Raw genomic sequence first — 16,470 nt, forward strand, 5'->3', positions numbered from 1 at the left:
AGCTGGACCCACAACGCCTCGCTGGTGAGCTGGACCCACAACGCCATGCTGGTGAGCTGGACCCACAACGCCTCGCTGGTGAGCTGGACCCACAATGCCTCACTGGCGAGCTGGACCCACAACGTCACACTGGTGAGCTGGACCCACAACGTCACGCTGGCGAGCTGGACCCACAATGCCTCACTGGCGAGCTGGACCCACAACGTCACACTGGTGAGCTGGACCCACAACGTCACGCTGGCGAGCTGGACCCACAACGTCACACTGGTGAGCTGGACCCACAACGTCACACTGGCGAGCTGGACCCACAACGTCACGCTGGTGAGCTGGACCCACAACGTCACACTGGTGAGCTGGACCCATAACATCACGCTGGTGAGCTGGACCCACAATGTCACGCTGGCGAGCTGGACCCACAACGTCAAGCTGGCGAGCTGGACCCACAACGTCACGCTGGTGAGCTGGACCCACAATGCCTCGCTGGCGAGCTGGACCCACAACGTCACGCTGGTGAGCTGGACCCACAATGCCTCGCTGGCGAGCTGGACCCACAAAGTCACGCTGGCGAGCTGGACCCACAACGTCACGCTGGTGAGCTGGACCCACAATGTCACGCTGGCGAGCAGGACCCACAACGTCACGCTGGTGAGCTGGACCCACAATGCCTCGCTGGCGAGCTGGACCCACAAAGTCACGCTGGTGAGCTGGACCCACAATTCCTCGCTGGCGAGCTGGACCCACAAAGTCACGCTGGCGAGCTGGACCCACAACGTCACGCTGGTGAGCTGGACCCACAATGTCACGCTGGCGAGCAGGACCCACAACGTCACGCTGGTGAGCTGGACCCACAATGCCTCGCTGGCGAGCTGGACCCACAAAGTCACGCTGGTGAGCTGGACCCACAATGTCACGCTGGCGAGCTGGACCCACAACGTCACGCTGGTGAGCTGGACCCACAATGCCTCGCTGGTGAGCTGGACCCACAAAGTCACGCTGGCGAGCTGGACCCACAACGTCACGCTGGTGAGCTGGACCCACAATGTCACGCTGGCGAGCTGGACCCACAATGTCACACTGGTGAGCTGGATCCATGACATCACACTGGTGAGCTGGACCCACAATGCCTCGCTGGCGAGCTGGACCCACAACGTCACGCTGGCGAGCTGGACCCACAATGCCTCGCTGGCGAGCTGGACCCACAATGTCACGCTGGCGAGCTGGACCCACAACGTCACGCTGGCGAGCTGGACCCACAACGCCACGCTGGTGAGCTGGACCCACAACGTCACACTGGTGAGCTGGACCCACAACGTCACGCTGGCGAGCTGGACCCACAACGTCACGCTGGCGAGCTGGACCCACAACGTCACGCTGGCGAGCTGGACCCACAACGTCACGCTGGTGAGCTGGACCCACAATGTCACGCTGGCGAGCTGGACCCACAACGTCACGCTGGTGAGCTGGACCCACAATGTCACGCTGGTGAGCTGGACCCACAATGCCTCGCTGGCGAGCTGGACCCACAATGTCACGCTGGCGAGCTGGACCCACAACGTCACGCTGGTGAGCTGGACCCACAATGTCACGCTGGCGAGCTGGACCCACAATGTCACACTGGTGAGCTTGATCCATGACATCACACTGGTGAGCTGGACCCACAATGCCTCGCTGGTGAGCTGGACCCACAATGCCTCGCTGGCGAGCTGGACCCACAACGTCACGCTGGCGAGCTGGACCCACAATGCCTCGCTGGCGAGCTGGACCCACAAAGTCACGCTGGCGAACTGGACCCACAACGTCACGCTGGCGAGCTGGACCCACAATGCCTCGCTGGCGAGCTGGACCCACAACGTCAAGCTGGCGAGCTGGACCCACAACGCCACGCTGGTGAGCTGGACCCACAACGTCACACTGGTGAGCTGGACCCACAACGTCACACTGGTGAGCTGAACGCACAACGTCACACTGGTGTGCTGGACCCACAATGTCACGCTGGCGAACTGGACCCACAACGTCACGCTGGCGAGCTGGACCCACAACGTCACGCTGGCGAGCTGGACCCACAACGTCACGCTGGCGAGCTGGACCCATAACATCACACTGGCGAGCTGGACCCACAACGTCACACTGGTGAGCTGGACCCATGGCGTCACGCTGGCGAGCTAGACCCACAATGTCACGCTGGCGAGCTAGACCCACAACGTCACGCTGGTGAGCTGGACCCACAACGCCTCGCTGGTGAGCTGGACCCACAACGCCACGCTGGTGAGCTGGACCCACAACGTCACACTGGTGAGCTGGACCCATGGCGTCACGCTGGCGAGCTAGACCCACAATGTCACGCTGGCGAGCTAGACCCACAACGTCACGCTGGTGAGCTGGACCCACAATGCCTCGCTGGTGAGCTGGACCCACAACGCCACGCTGGTGAGCTGGACCCACAACGCCACGCTGGTGAGCTGGACCCACAATGCCACGCTGGTGAGCTGGACCCACAACGCCTCGCTGGTGAGCTGGACCCACAACGCCTCGCTGGTGAGCTGGACCCACAACGCCACGCTGGTGAGCTGGACCCACAACGCCACGCTGGTGAGCTGGACCCACAACGCCACGCTGGTGAGCTGGACCCACAACGCCTCGCTGGTAAGCTGGACCCACAACGCCACGCTGATGAGCTGGACCCACAATGCCTCGCTGGCGAACTGGACCCACAAAGCCTCGCTAGTGAGCTGGACTCATAACATCACACTGGTGAGCTGGACCCACAATGTCACGCTGGCGAGCTGGACCCACAACGTCACACTGGTGAGCTGGACCCACAACGTCACGCTGGCGAGCTGGACCCACAACGTCACGCTGGCGAGCTGGACCCACAACGTCACACTGGTGAACTGGACCCATAACGTCACGCTGGCGAGCTGGACCCACAACGTCACACTGGTGAACTGGACCCACAAAGCCTCGCTAGTGAGCTGGACTCATAACATCACACTGGTGAGCTGGACCCACAACGTCACACTGGTGAGCTGGACCCACAACGTCACGCTGGCGAGCTGGACCCACAACGTCACACTGGTGAACTGGACCCATAACATCACACTGGCGAGCTGGACCCCTGGCGTCACACAGGTGAGCTGGACCCACAACGTCACGCTGGCGAGCTAGACCCACAATGTCACGCTGGCGAGCTGGACCCACAATGTCACGCTGGCAAGCTGGACCCACAACGTCACACTGGTGAGCTGGAGCCATGGCGTCACGCTGGTGAGCTGGACACACAACGCCTCGCTGGTGAGCTGGACCCATGACATCACACTGGTGAGCTGGACCCTCAACGCCACGCTGGCGAGCTAGACCCTCAACGCCTCGCTGGCGAGCTGGACCCACAGCGCCTCGCTGGTGAGCTGGACACACAATGCCACGCTGGTGAGCTGGACCCACAACGCCACGCTGGTGAGCTGGACCCACAATGCCTCGCTGGCGAACTGGACCCACAACGTCATGCTGGTGAGCTGGACCCACAGCGTCACACTGGTGAGCTGGACTCACAGCGTCCTACTGGTGAGCTGGACCCACGGCGTCACGCTGGTGAGCTGGACCCCAACGTCACGCTGGTGAGCTGGACCCATAACGACACCCTGGCGAGCTGGACCCACGGCGTCACACTGGTGAGCTGGACTCACAGCGTCCTACTGGTGAGCTGGACCCACGGCGTCACGCTGGTGAGCTGGACCCGCAACGTCACGCTGGTGAGCTGGACCCATAACGACACCCTGGCGAGCTGGACCCACGGCGTCACACTGGTGAGCTGGACCCACGGCGTCACACTGGTGAGCTAGACCCACGGCGTCACGCTGGTGAGCTGGACCCACGGCGTCACGCTGGTGAGCTGGACCCACGGCGTCATGCTGGTGAGCTGGACCCACGGCGTCACACTGGTGAGCTAGACCCACGGCGTCACGCTGGTGAGCTGGACCCACGGCGTCACACTGGTGAGCTAGACCCACGGCGTCACGCTGGTGAGCTGGACCCACGGTGTCATGCTGGTGAGCTGGACCCATGGCGTCACACAGGTGAGCTGGACCCACAATGTCACGCTGGCAAGCTGGACCCACAACGTCACACTGGTGAGCTGGAGCCATGGCGTCACACTGGTGAGCTGGAGTTGGACCCATAGCGTCACACTGGTGAGCTGGACTCACAGCGTCATACTGGTGAGCTGGACCCACAACGCCACGCTGGTGAGCTGGACCCACGGCGTCACGCTGGTGAGCTGGACCCACAACGCCACGCTGGTGAGCTGGACGTACAACGCCACGCTGGTGAGCTGGACCCACAATGCCTCGCTGGAGAGCTGGACCCATAACATCACGCTGGTGAGCTGGACCCACAATGCCTTGCTGGTGAGCTGGACCCATGACATCACACTGGTGAGCTGGACCCTCAACGCCACACTGGCGAACTGGACCCACAACGTCACGCTGGTGAGCTGGACCCACAACGCCTCGCTGGTGAGCTGGACCCATGACATCACACTGGTGAGCTGGACCCTCAACGCCACGCTGGCAAGCTGGACCCACAACGCCTCGCTGGTGAGCTGGACACACAATGCCACGCTGGTGAGCTGGACCCACAACGCCACGCTGGTGAGCTGGACCCACAATGCCTCGCTGGCGAACTGGACCCACAACGTCATGCTGGTGAGCTGGACCCACAGCGTCACACTGGTGAGCTGGAGCTGGACCCACGGCGTCACACTGGTGAGCTGGACTCACAGCGTCCTGCTGGTGAGCTGGACCCACGGCGTCACGCTGGTGAGCTGGACCCGCAACGTCACGCTGGTGAGCTGGACCCATAACGACACCCTGGTGAGCTGGACCCACGGCGTCACGCTGGTGAGCTGGACCCACGGCGTCATGCTGGTGAGCTGGACCCACGGCGTCACACTGGTGAGCTAGACCCACGGCGTCACGTTGGTGAGCTGGACCCACGGCGTCATGCTGGTGAGCTGGACCCACGGCGTCATGCTGGTGAGCTGGACCCACAACGCCACGCTGGTGGGCTGGACCCACAATGCCTCGCTGGCGAACTGGACCCACAACGGCAGGCTGGTGAGCTGGACCCACAACGCCTCGCTGGTGAGCTGGACCCACAACGCCTCGCTGGTGAGCTGGACCCATGACATCACACTGGTGAGCTGGACCCACAATGCCACACTGGAGAACTGGACCCACAATGCCTCGCTGTTGAGCTGGACCCACAATGCCTCGCTGGTGAGCTGGACCCACAACGCCTCGCTGGTGAGCTGGACCCACAACGCCTTGCTGGTGAGCTGGACCCACAACGCCACGCTGGTGAGCTGGACCCACAACGCCACGCTGGTGAGCTGGACCCACAACGCCACGCTGGTGAGCTGGACCCACAACGCCTCGCTGGTGAGCTGGACCCACAACGCCACGCTGGTGAGCTGGGCCCACAACGCCACGCTGGTGAGCTGGACCCACAATGCCTCGCTGGCGAACTGGACCCACAATGCCTCGCTGGTGAGCTGGACTCACGGCATCTCACTGGTGAGCTGGACCCACAACGTCATGCTGGCGAGCTGGACCCACGGCGTCACACTGGTGAGCTGGACTCACAGCGTCATACTGGTGAGCTGGACCCACGGCGTCACGCTGGTGAGCTGGACCCGCAACGTCACGCTGGTGAGCTGGACCCATAACGACACCCTGGTGAGCTGGACCCACGGCGTCACACTGGTGAGCTGGACCCACAACGTCACGCTGGCGAGCTAGACCCACAATGTCACGCTGGCGAGCTGGACCCACAATGTCACGCTGGCGAGCTGGACCCACAACGTCACACTGGTGAGCTGGAGCCATGGCGTCACACTGGTGAGCTGGAGCTGGACCCATAGCGTCACACTGGTGAGCTGGACTCACAGCGTCATACTGGTGAGCTGGACCCACAACGCCATGCTGGTGAGCTGGACCCACAGCGTCACGCTGGTGAGCTGGACCCACAACGCAACGCTGGTGAGCTGGACCCACAACGCCACGCTGGTGAGCTGGACCCACAATGCCTCGCTGGAAGCTGGACCCATAACATCACGCTGGTGAGCTGGACCCACAATGCCTCGCTGGTGAGCTGGACCCATGACATCACACTGGTGAGCTGGACCCTCAACGCCACACTGGCGAACTGGACCCACAACGTCACGCTGGTGAGCTGGACCCACAACGCTTCGCTGGTGAGCTGGACCCGCAACGTCACACTGGTGAGCTGGAGCTGGACCCACGGCGTCACACTGGTGAGCTGGACTCACAGCGTCATACTGGTGAGCTGGACCCACTGCGTCACGCTGGTGAGCTGGACCCGCAACGTCACGCTGGTGAGCTGGACCCATAACAACACCCTGGTGAGCTGGACCCACGGCGTCACGCTGGTGAGCTGGACCCACGGCGTCATGCTGGTGAGCTGGACCCACGGCGCCATGCTGGTGAGCTGGACCCACAACGCCACGCTGGTGAGCTGGACCCACAACGCCTCGCTGGTGAGCTGGACCCACAACGCCACGCTGGTGAGCTGGACCGACAACGCCACGCTGGTGAGCTGGACCCACAACGCCACGCTGGTGAGCTGGACCCACAATGCCTCGCTGGTGAGCTGGACCCACAACGCCACGCTGGTGGGCTGGACCCACAACGCCACGCTGGTGAGCTGGACCCACAATGCCTCGCTGGCGAACTGGACCCACAACGCCTCGCTGGTGAGTTGGACTCACGGCATCTCACTGGTGAGCTGGACCCACAATGTCACGCTGGCGAGCTGGACCCACAGCGTCACACTGGTGAGCTGGAGCTGGACCCACGGCGTCACACTGGTGAGCTGGACTCACAGCGTCATACTGGTGAGCTGGACCCACGGCGTCACGCTGGTGAGCTGGACCCGCAACGTCACGCTGGTGAGCTGGACCCATAACGACACCCTGGTGAGCTGGACCCACAGCGTCACGCTGATGAGCTGGACCCACGGCGTCATGCTGGTGAGCTGGACCCACGGCGTCATGCTGGTGAGCTGGACCCACGGCGTCACGCTGGTGAGCTGGACCCACAACGCCACGCTGGTGAGCTGGACCCACAACGTCTCGCTGGTGAGCTGGACCCACAACACCACGCTGGTGAGCTGGACCCACAACGCCACGCTGGTGAGCTGGACCCACAACGCAACGCTGGTGAGCTGGACCCACAATGCCTCGCTGGTGAGCTGGACCCACAACGCCACGCTGGTGAGCTGGACCCACAACGCCACGCTGGTGAGCTGGACCCACAATGCCTCGCTGACGAACTGGACCCACAACACCTCGCTGGTGAGCTGGACTCACGGCATCTCACTGGTGAGCTGGACCCACAACGTCACGCTGGCGAGCTGGACCCACAGCGTCACACTGGTGAGCTGGAGCTGGACCCACGGCCTCACACTGGTGAGCTGGACTCACAGCGTCATACTGGTGAGCTGGACCCACGGCGTCACGCTGGTGAGCTGGACCCGCAACGTCACGCTGGTGAGCTGGACCCATAACGACACCCTGGTAAGCTGGACCCACAAGGTCACGCTGGCGAGCTGGACCCACAGCGTCACACTGGTGAGCTGGACTCACAGCGTCATACTGGTGAGTTGGACCCACGGCGTCACGCTGGTAAGCTGGACCCGCAACGTCATGCTGGTGAGCTGGACCCATAGCGACACCCTGGTGAGCTGGACCCACGGCGTCACGCTGGTGAGCTGGACCCGCAACGTCACGCTGGTGAGCTGGACCCATAGCGACACCCTGGTGAGCTGGACCCACGGCGTCACGCTGGTGAGCTGGACCCACGGCGTCATGCTGGTGAGCTGGACCCACGGCGTCACACTTGTGAGCTGGACCCACGGCGTCACGCTGGTGAGCTGGCCCCACGGCGTCATGCTGGTGAGCTGGACCCACGGCGTCACACTGGTGAGCTGGACCCACGGCGTCATGCTGGTGAGCTGGACGCACAGCGTCATGCTGGTGAGCTGGACCCACAATGTCACACTGGTGAGCTAGACCCACGGCGTCACACTGGTGAGCTGGACTCACGGCGTCACGCTGGCGAGCTCTGGGTCACTGTCCGTGCGGAGTTTGCCCATTCTCCCCATGTTTTGCATGGGTTTCATCCCCACAACCTAAAGATGTGCAGGGTAGGTTAATTGGTCATGCTAAATTGCCCCTTAATTGGAAAAAAAAAATAATTGGGTACTTTTAATTTATATTAAAAAAAGGAGAGGGCCTTCAGGTAACGTCCTGAGGCCGCCCCAACAGCGTGCGGCGTACTACTTAATTACGCCATTTTGGAGGGGGCAGAGCATCAGAAAACAGGCCCCCCCCCCGATTCGATCATAAACACGGATTCTCCGCCTGATCGCTGATTCAGATATCGGCTTCGGGCAACAGACAATCCCGCTTGTTTCTTTGGGACTCCCGTTGAATTCTCCTCCCTCCCCACTTTTTTCCCATCTAACAAAAACAGTGCGGAGATTTTACCCATTGCATCTTGTTTTATAGCAACACATGGCTTTGTTCATCTCGTAACAACTTGATCATTAAAGTTTGTACTTGTGACTATTTCAATTCAATCCATATCAATAATTTGAACCCAATGAAATCTCTGAAACTTGCAATTTAATTAACCTATTTTTTCCTGAGCCCCCTTTTTCATGTCCCCCTCTTTTTTCAATTCTTCCCGTTCTGAAGCCTTGTAAATCTTCCAATTATAGCCAACTAGCAAATAAATACAGAGACAATTTTAGGTCTCATATAAACATTATGCGCCTCACAATGCCACATTCGTGAACCGCAATCGGGCGAACAATCGGGTGTCCGGCCAAAATTGAGGTCCATACTCTGCGTCTTGGCGGGGCAAGGCCGGTATTTGCATGCATTTAAATGTGATTAGCAAGTTGGACACTGTATGCCCAGCCCTTCCGCGATTATCCACTCCTCTCAGGGGGCAGTCTCGTGGGCGTGAATTACTACAAGCATTTCCAAACGTGGATGGGCGCCAAGGCTGTGGACGGGGGAGTGGGAGGCTAAAAAACACTGAAAAACCGTTGAAAACTGTCGTGCTTGCTGGCTGGTGCCTGCCTGGGGTTGACTTGGTGTTGAATCCATAAACTTGGGGTGTCCTCCTCGGAATCGGGGTGGCCTAGCTCAGTCCGCCACTTCTGCAGTCTGTTTTATAAACACACCCCTTTGGTGCTACAGGCTACTTCCTGGCTACTAGAAGATCAGCAGAGCTCACCCCAAGAGGACACCTGCACCACAGCTTTTAGAAACCTCCCTGGTTCTCCACCCCTCTCAGGGCAGAGGCCCCACAGTATCCCCTACCTCTTTGGATCACAGCTGTTTCCTCCTGGTGAGACTGGCAGCACTGACTGCCTCTGCCACCATCTGCCAGGCAGTGTTCAGGCAGGTGGGCTTGAGTCTGCAGCCCAAGCTGGGGAAGAGGATGTCCCTCCACTCCTCACTGACATGGATCTGTGGGTCCACCTCGGACTCATGGCTTCGGGCCTTCTGTGGGCAACCTTGGTGGAGAGTTTAAACACAGCTCCAGCTGCCAAGCTCTATAGCACTAACTCTGTTCCCCAGCGGTTAGAATGCCCGCTAGGCCAGGAATTGCTCAGAATTCGGGCCAGCAGAGTACTGCCCAATTCGTATGTCCTGAATTGCTCCTCAAATAGCGCCCCCAACAGGAATGTGAACCGCACACAATTCAGTCTCGATGTTAACACGTAGGGATGAATTCTCGGCCGGCGTCATACCCCAGCCCACAGGTTTTCTGGCGGCGTGGGGTGGCTACAATGGGAAATCTCATTGGCCAGCGACGGGAAGAGAGAATTCCGCTGCCAGTGACGGCGTGCTGCCGGGATACGCAGCTGGGGAGGCGGAGAATTCGCCCCTTAGTCTCCCAAACGGAGAACTGCACCCATTGTTGGTTGTAAGGACAAAAATAAAACACAGATTCCAAAAGGTTAATTATCCCATGCATAAATTATTTTTTTAAAAGCCCAAAACTTAATAAAACCAGTGCTGGAAACATATTGTAAAACTGGAAACTAAAATAGAATGATTAAACTGTCATTTTACTCTTAAGAGCTGAGCATGACAGGCAGATTCCTTCAGTACCACTCCAAATCAGATCAATGTCCAAAATGCACAGTGTGATCCTGTCTCAAATAGATGGGAAATTGTGCTATTCTAAATTTAAATGCACTATAATATTTAAATAAAGGGCAGTGAAGACCAATCTAAAAGATTGGTGGAAAAGTAATGAGGTTTGAAAGTTACTGAGATCTGGTAGTATGGACCCCTGCTTAATATCAGGAGCCACTCATCTATTCTGTCCAACCACGATGAACTGTACACTATACATAATCCCACCACTACCAAGACAGATGAGCTAACTCAGCATAGACCAGGGAACAAACACAAGGCTTTTCTCTTCTGTACATTTTGACTGTTGAATAGATAAACTCACAGGCAATTAAATAACCTCAAATTGTGTTCTACTTGAATATTACTCCTGGATCACTATTTCTGTAAACCGCTCAGTGTTAAGTATAATACAGTTGTAAGGGGTTTGACTGGTGTTGACCACAATGTGCGTAACTAAGTAAAGAGTTTATTAATCTGTTATCACTGGATTACACATGCAGGAGGGTTTCTAAAGTATGTTCATGTCTGAGAACAACATGCTAAACTTTCATCTCTGGATTGCAGTTGGATTTGATCTGTATGTTTCTGGATTGGACTGAATAATCAATAGTCTCGTTACAGGTGTAAGATCTTACCTGGGATTTGTCCAAATGAAATAGCTCCAGAAGGCTGGGATGGCTCACTGATCCCATATTTATTGGCAGCCCGGACTCTAAAGCGGTATAACTTGTTTTTGAATAAGCCAGTGACAGCAAATCTCGGGCAGTTCACAGGAACCTCGAGGTTTGCTCTTTGCCAACTGCCACTCCCAGCCACTGACTGAAAGATAAGAAAATTGAAATACCGGTTAGACATGAATTTGGAGACTGGTATTTATATGTAAGCTAAAGATTTGTGACTTTGCTTGAAGGTAACCGAGTGAAGTATGAGTGTTTATAGACTTTGCTTTCAATTACAATAATTGATATTTTCAAGCAGCCATTTCCAACACCTGGCACACTGCTGAAATACGCAAAGCTGAGCTGATAAAAATTTGTTCTTTTATTTCTGCGAGGATACCGGACCAGACCCCATTTTTTGTTAGAATGCAGGACGAGAACCCCAAACAATTTTCAATTTGTAAAACTGTGAGGAAAGGATACTTCACTGTGAGGAAAGCATGACTCTGGCCCATAGGTATCTTTTATGTTAAAACAAACTTTAATTTAAAGACAGAATTAACCACATTAGCATCAAAACAATTAACAGTTAAACAGTTCTTAAATAAAAGTAAAAACTTTAACTCACTATCTATGCCTGCCACGATATATATATTCCAAAAAAACAACCCAATACAGTTCAAAATCCACTCATAAATAAAGTTAGCAATCGGGGTTACTTGCTGTTCTCTGTGCAGACATTTGGAGAGAGATTATTTCAGGAACAATTTGAAAATCCTTCTGCCTTGTCAGTTTCAAAACTTATAGCTAAACCTCCAGAACCACAGACAGACCAGGCTCTTCCCATTAATTACACCATCTATATCCCACTAAGATGTTCCATGACCTGCTCATCTAGGACTAAACACCACTCCCTCTTAAAGTATCTACACACCAAGGAATCATCTTTCTATAAACAATATTCCATTAGCCATCTGTACGTAAACAAGTAAATGGTTAGAATCAATGATGATCTCACTTTTACAACACATTAATTACAGTTTTAGTAGACATACTGCCTGCATGTATTTGAAACCAAGGCTTTCAGAACATCACTACAACAAAACACAAAACATATTATCTAACAATTTTCTTCATTTATCACGTTTCTATTTTAAAAAAGTTTTATCAAAATAAATGAAAAGTATTTAAATTGCCAGAAGTTAGTTCAAATGGGCCCAACATAAATTAGACAAACTCACTTTAGGTTCATAACTTTTTTTGTTCCTGAGTGTCATCTCCCAAGTTTATGAGGAAAAATTAAACATAATGAGACCAAAAGTCTGAGGTTAAACTGCGAACACACTTCTGCCCTCAGCTTTTTTGTAAGTGTGTGAGGCCCAGGCCTTGATACACTGAGTCAGGCAATAACATTGCAGTATCCAATGGAACAGAGTCTTCACACAGCCCAAGATATTAGAGTGCACATTCTAGAAAATTTCCACAAAACAACAAAAAAACTTGCCGGATATAAATAATGGGCACATTTCGGGAGACTAAGTGCTCACACTGGAGTAGAATAACCCTGGGGTGCGAGGAAGGGGGGCCCGGAATGTGATTCCCTCTCCTTTGCCTTGTTAATTTATGCATGGCGGGGAGCTTGCGGGATTCCATCAGAATCCCAGTATCAGGCCGCCATTTTGAGCGGGCTGTCTCATACCGACGTCCAGCGAAGGGTTCCCTTCCCTCCATAACGTAAATCCTGCTCCCACAACTCACTGCTGAGAAGTGGGGGCATCCTCCACCTCATCACCACCAGAATAATGCCCCCCCCACCCACAGCACATACATATGATGATGCCCCCCCCTCCAAACCCCCCCATCAGACACCTCCACTGACTCCCCCCCCCCTCAGGTAACCCCAACAGAGACCCCGCACCCCCAGTGGTTAACTGACTGTGAGGATAATAAATACCAACATGGACTGGTTTGGCCAAATGGAATGTTTCCATTTAAATGTAATTCCATGTAACAAAGGTCACCAATGCAATACAATCTATACTCTGGCTGCCATATTATTTGACCAGATTACAGGAAGAAGAGACAGTACGCTGCACCAGTAAATGCAGACCTCATGCTTGAAGGCAAGTCCCACCCATAGCACCATGACCTCTATCACAAGTTGTGGAAGGAGGCAGACCACAAACCCAAGCAGAATGTGAAACAAACCCCATGCTGTTGGCACCAATCTGGTCCACACGTGGTGCAAAATTCTCCCGAAACGGCGCGATGTCCGCCGACTGGCGCCCAAAACGGCGCCAATCAGACGGGCATCGCGCCGCCCCAAAGGTGCGGAATGCTCCGCATCTTTGGGGGCCGAGCCCCAGCATTGAGGGGCTAGGTCGGCGCCGGAGGAATTTCCGCCCCGCCAGCTGGCGGAAACGGCCTTTGTTGCCCCGCCAGCTGGCGCGGAAATGACATCCCCGGGCGGCGCATGCGCGGGAGCGTCAGCGGCCGCTGAAAGTTTCCCGTGCATGCGCAGTGGAGGGAGTCTCTTCCGCCTCCGCTATGGTGGAGACCGTGGCAGAGGCGGAAGGGAAAGAGTGCCCCCACGGCACAGGCCCGCCCGCGGATTGGTGGGCCCCGATCGCGGGCCAGGCCACCGTGGGGGCACCCCCCAGGGCCAGATCGCCCCGCGCCCCACCCAGGACCCCGGAGCCCGCCCACGCCGCCTTGTCCCGCCGTTGAAAAGGTGGTTTAATCCACGCCGGCGGGACAGGCAATTCATCGGCGGGACTTCGGCCCATACGGGCCGGAGAATCCAGCGGGGGGGCCCGCCAACCGGCGCGGCCCGATTCCCACCCCCGCCGAATATCCGGTACCGGAGACTTCGGCAACCGGCGGGGGCGGGATTCACGCCAGCCCCCGGCGATTCTACGACCCGGCGGGGGGGTCGGAGAATGACGCCCCAGATATCCAGGCAAATAGGTCAGCAGCAAGGGGTCTGGATACTTCTACATGCTTGTTGCAGTTTGGAGCTATGAATCGGATGGTATGGGCTCTAATTTTCTTTCCATCACATAGCTGACCAAGAAACACTCTTACTTTCTGTCATTCGCACAAATTGGGAAGATTTTGGCTGTATCTTAAGAATTAGGAGCAGGAGTAGACAATTCAGCTCCTTAGATTAATAAATGCAGTTTAATTATTGGAAATTACAAATTAGATGTAGTGGATGATCTTCCTGTTAGGTTGTGTTGCAACATGAAGGCTGTTAACTGCTCTACATTTGTTCCAATCCAAAACCCCTTCTTTCTGTCAACAGCAGAATTATAATTTTTAAACCATGTGAGGTGACGATTTACTGTAATAAGATCATCAGCAGATAGATTAAAATCTTTCAGTGACACGTTCGTCATTTTCCCACATCTACATCTCTGCTTCCCACATTCCTATTATTTTCACACTTCACCTTTTCCACATAGTACGTCAGTGATTCTCTGCCACGGGGGCATGGTTCATTCCAGCAGAGGGCAGCATAGGTTTGTCCAATTTCAGTGACGTGAATATAGGTTGGAGGAAGTGGGATGCGAATATTTCCTGGAATAGATAAGGTTTAGTTTATCCGCACTTTATAGATGTTTCAACTCTAATTTTCAAAGCTACAAAACTTCAATGACAAGTAACCTTGGCTGAGATTTTACGAGTCCACAGACAGCATGCTGGGAGGCAGGAGTGCATATAATCGGCGAGGATGGTATTCTTACCGGTGGCAGGCAAGGTAGTGGACGATGCTTCTGACCCTAGTCCACTGAGCCCTTTAAACAGATGGGATCAAGTGATAATCTGATAGATTTGTCAGTCTGATCTTCATAAAGAACAATTTGGATTTATATCATACCTTTCAAAGCTTCAGGACAACCCAAAATGCATTACAGCCAATGGACTATTTTGAATTATAGTCACTGGCATGATATATGAGACATTCACAGGAGGCTCCCATAAACAGCTGTGTGAGGATGTTCATGAGATGACCGTTTTTTTTGTGATGTTGATTAAGGGATAAATATTGGTTGGGTACACTTTCAGAAAAAGGTCCCTGGGACCTTTTCAAAACAGTGTCATAGGATCTTATACATCCAAGTGAGACACCAGATGGGGTCTTAGTTTAACATTCCATCCAACAGATCATTGCACTGATTTAATAGAATCCGACAGGTTTTATAAATATGGTGCGTGATTCAGCGGCAGCGTTGCGCCCGGTGTGGATCGAGGCAGGTCGGATGAATAGTGGGAGAGGGCAAAATCGAGATTCACACCCATTCACGCCCAACCTTCAGGGCGGTTGGGTTTGGACGGGGGGCTGAAGCATTCCAGGCCGTGGCTTAGCCCTGAGCCGGGGGATTGAGGGACTTTGCATCTGTGAGGCCTTCAAGCCATCTTTAAATATTGTGGAGAACTATAACAGGGACAACCACAGCTGCAGCCTGTCTGTCCTACCAAACTCTTCCGGGACAGAGCCTTGCTGTGGCTTCTATCCTGGAAGTCATTTTCGCCCCCTTTGACTGTGAGCAGCCTCCAGCTTCGCAGCTGAAGGCTATATCAAAAGAGGAATTAGCCTTGTTAGTTGTGATGGAACTTCACACTCCTGAACTCTCAAGTGCCTTCTTGAAGGCACAGGTGCCATGTCTGGGAGGATGATTAGCACACTGTATGTCCAACAAACCTTGGATGCCTGAAATGTGCCTGTTCTCGATGAGCATCAGCCCCATAGAGGCAGCTGCCAACAATAAAACACTAAAGAGCTGTGCTTCTCCACTGATGACTCTCTCGTGGCTAAAGGTTAAGCGTCTGGACGAGTGAAAGATGGCTAAGCATGGCCTTCCTAATGTTCCTGGTAGAGGTCTGGGGCCTAGGGCCTCCTAATGTGGCCGGGGATTAATGAACAGAGAAAGGTTTGCCAGCACAACTGGCTCGCTGCTTGGCACTCTAAGAGAAGGCGGGACAGTCATGGTAAGGGTGGGAGGCTTGGGGGAGTTGAGGGCCCGGGATATGAAAGCTCTAACTGATTGCCAGTCTCCTTTTTTAACTCCTTCCAGATAAAAAAATGTTTGCTGGTGTGGATCCCGCAGAGGTTGCCCTCGCTGTGCTCGTGGCAACCGAGGCAGATAGATAACTTAGAAGGTGACTACACCAACAGAGGTTGGAGGCAGCACCCCATGTGCAGGGGGCCACCACACACCCTGAAGACCCGGACACCTATCAGGTTGAGGAGGGACCCAGAAGGGAAGGCTAGCGATGGCCCAAGTTTTACTGGCATCGCTGGACCTTCCATGAGCTGACGGACAGCATATGCTGCAGAAGACTCCGTCCCAACTTGCCGTCATGGCAACCCGTGGAGGAATAGGACAACTGTTCCCGGTGGCTGTGATACAGTATATCTTATACCCGCTTTCCTTACCTTTTTTTCCCTTTGCTTCTCCCTTCCCCTCTATCTCACTCATGTCCCCCCTCCTCCCACATCTACATCTGTCAGAGCTTATCCTCTGATTTTAGTTTCTCCACTGTTTGGCTTTTCACACCTTTTGTTCTTTCTGG

The 16,470-nt window shown here is 55.1% G+C and overlaps 1 protein-coding gene across 1 annotated transcript in view; it reads right to left on the bottom strand.

Moving 5' to 3' along the window:
* The window catches only part of LOC140411385 (myomesin-3-like), a 225,706-nt gene that overhangs the window by 124,755 nt on the left and 84,481 nt on the right, over nucleotides 1-16,470 (bottom strand). The window contains exons 13-14 of the mRNA XM_072500502.1: nucleotides 14,345-14,472; nucleotides 10,870-11,053 (exon numbers count right to left, since the gene is read on the bottom strand). Of these exons, the coding sequence (XP_072356603.1) occupies nucleotides 10,870-11,053; nucleotides 14,345-14,472 (312 nt within the window). The remainder of the gene's footprint in view (nucleotides 1-10,869; nucleotides 11,054-14,344; nucleotides 14,473-16,470) is intronic.

This window comes from Scyliorhinus torazame, chromosome 1 (assembly GCF_047496885.1).
Source record: "Scyliorhinus torazame isolate Kashiwa2021f chromosome 1, sScyTor2.1, whole genome shotgun sequence".
In the NCBI taxonomy this organism is placed as follows: Eukaryota; Metazoa; Chordata; class Chondrichthyes; order Carcharhiniformes; family Scyliorhinidae; genus Scyliorhinus; species Scyliorhinus torazame.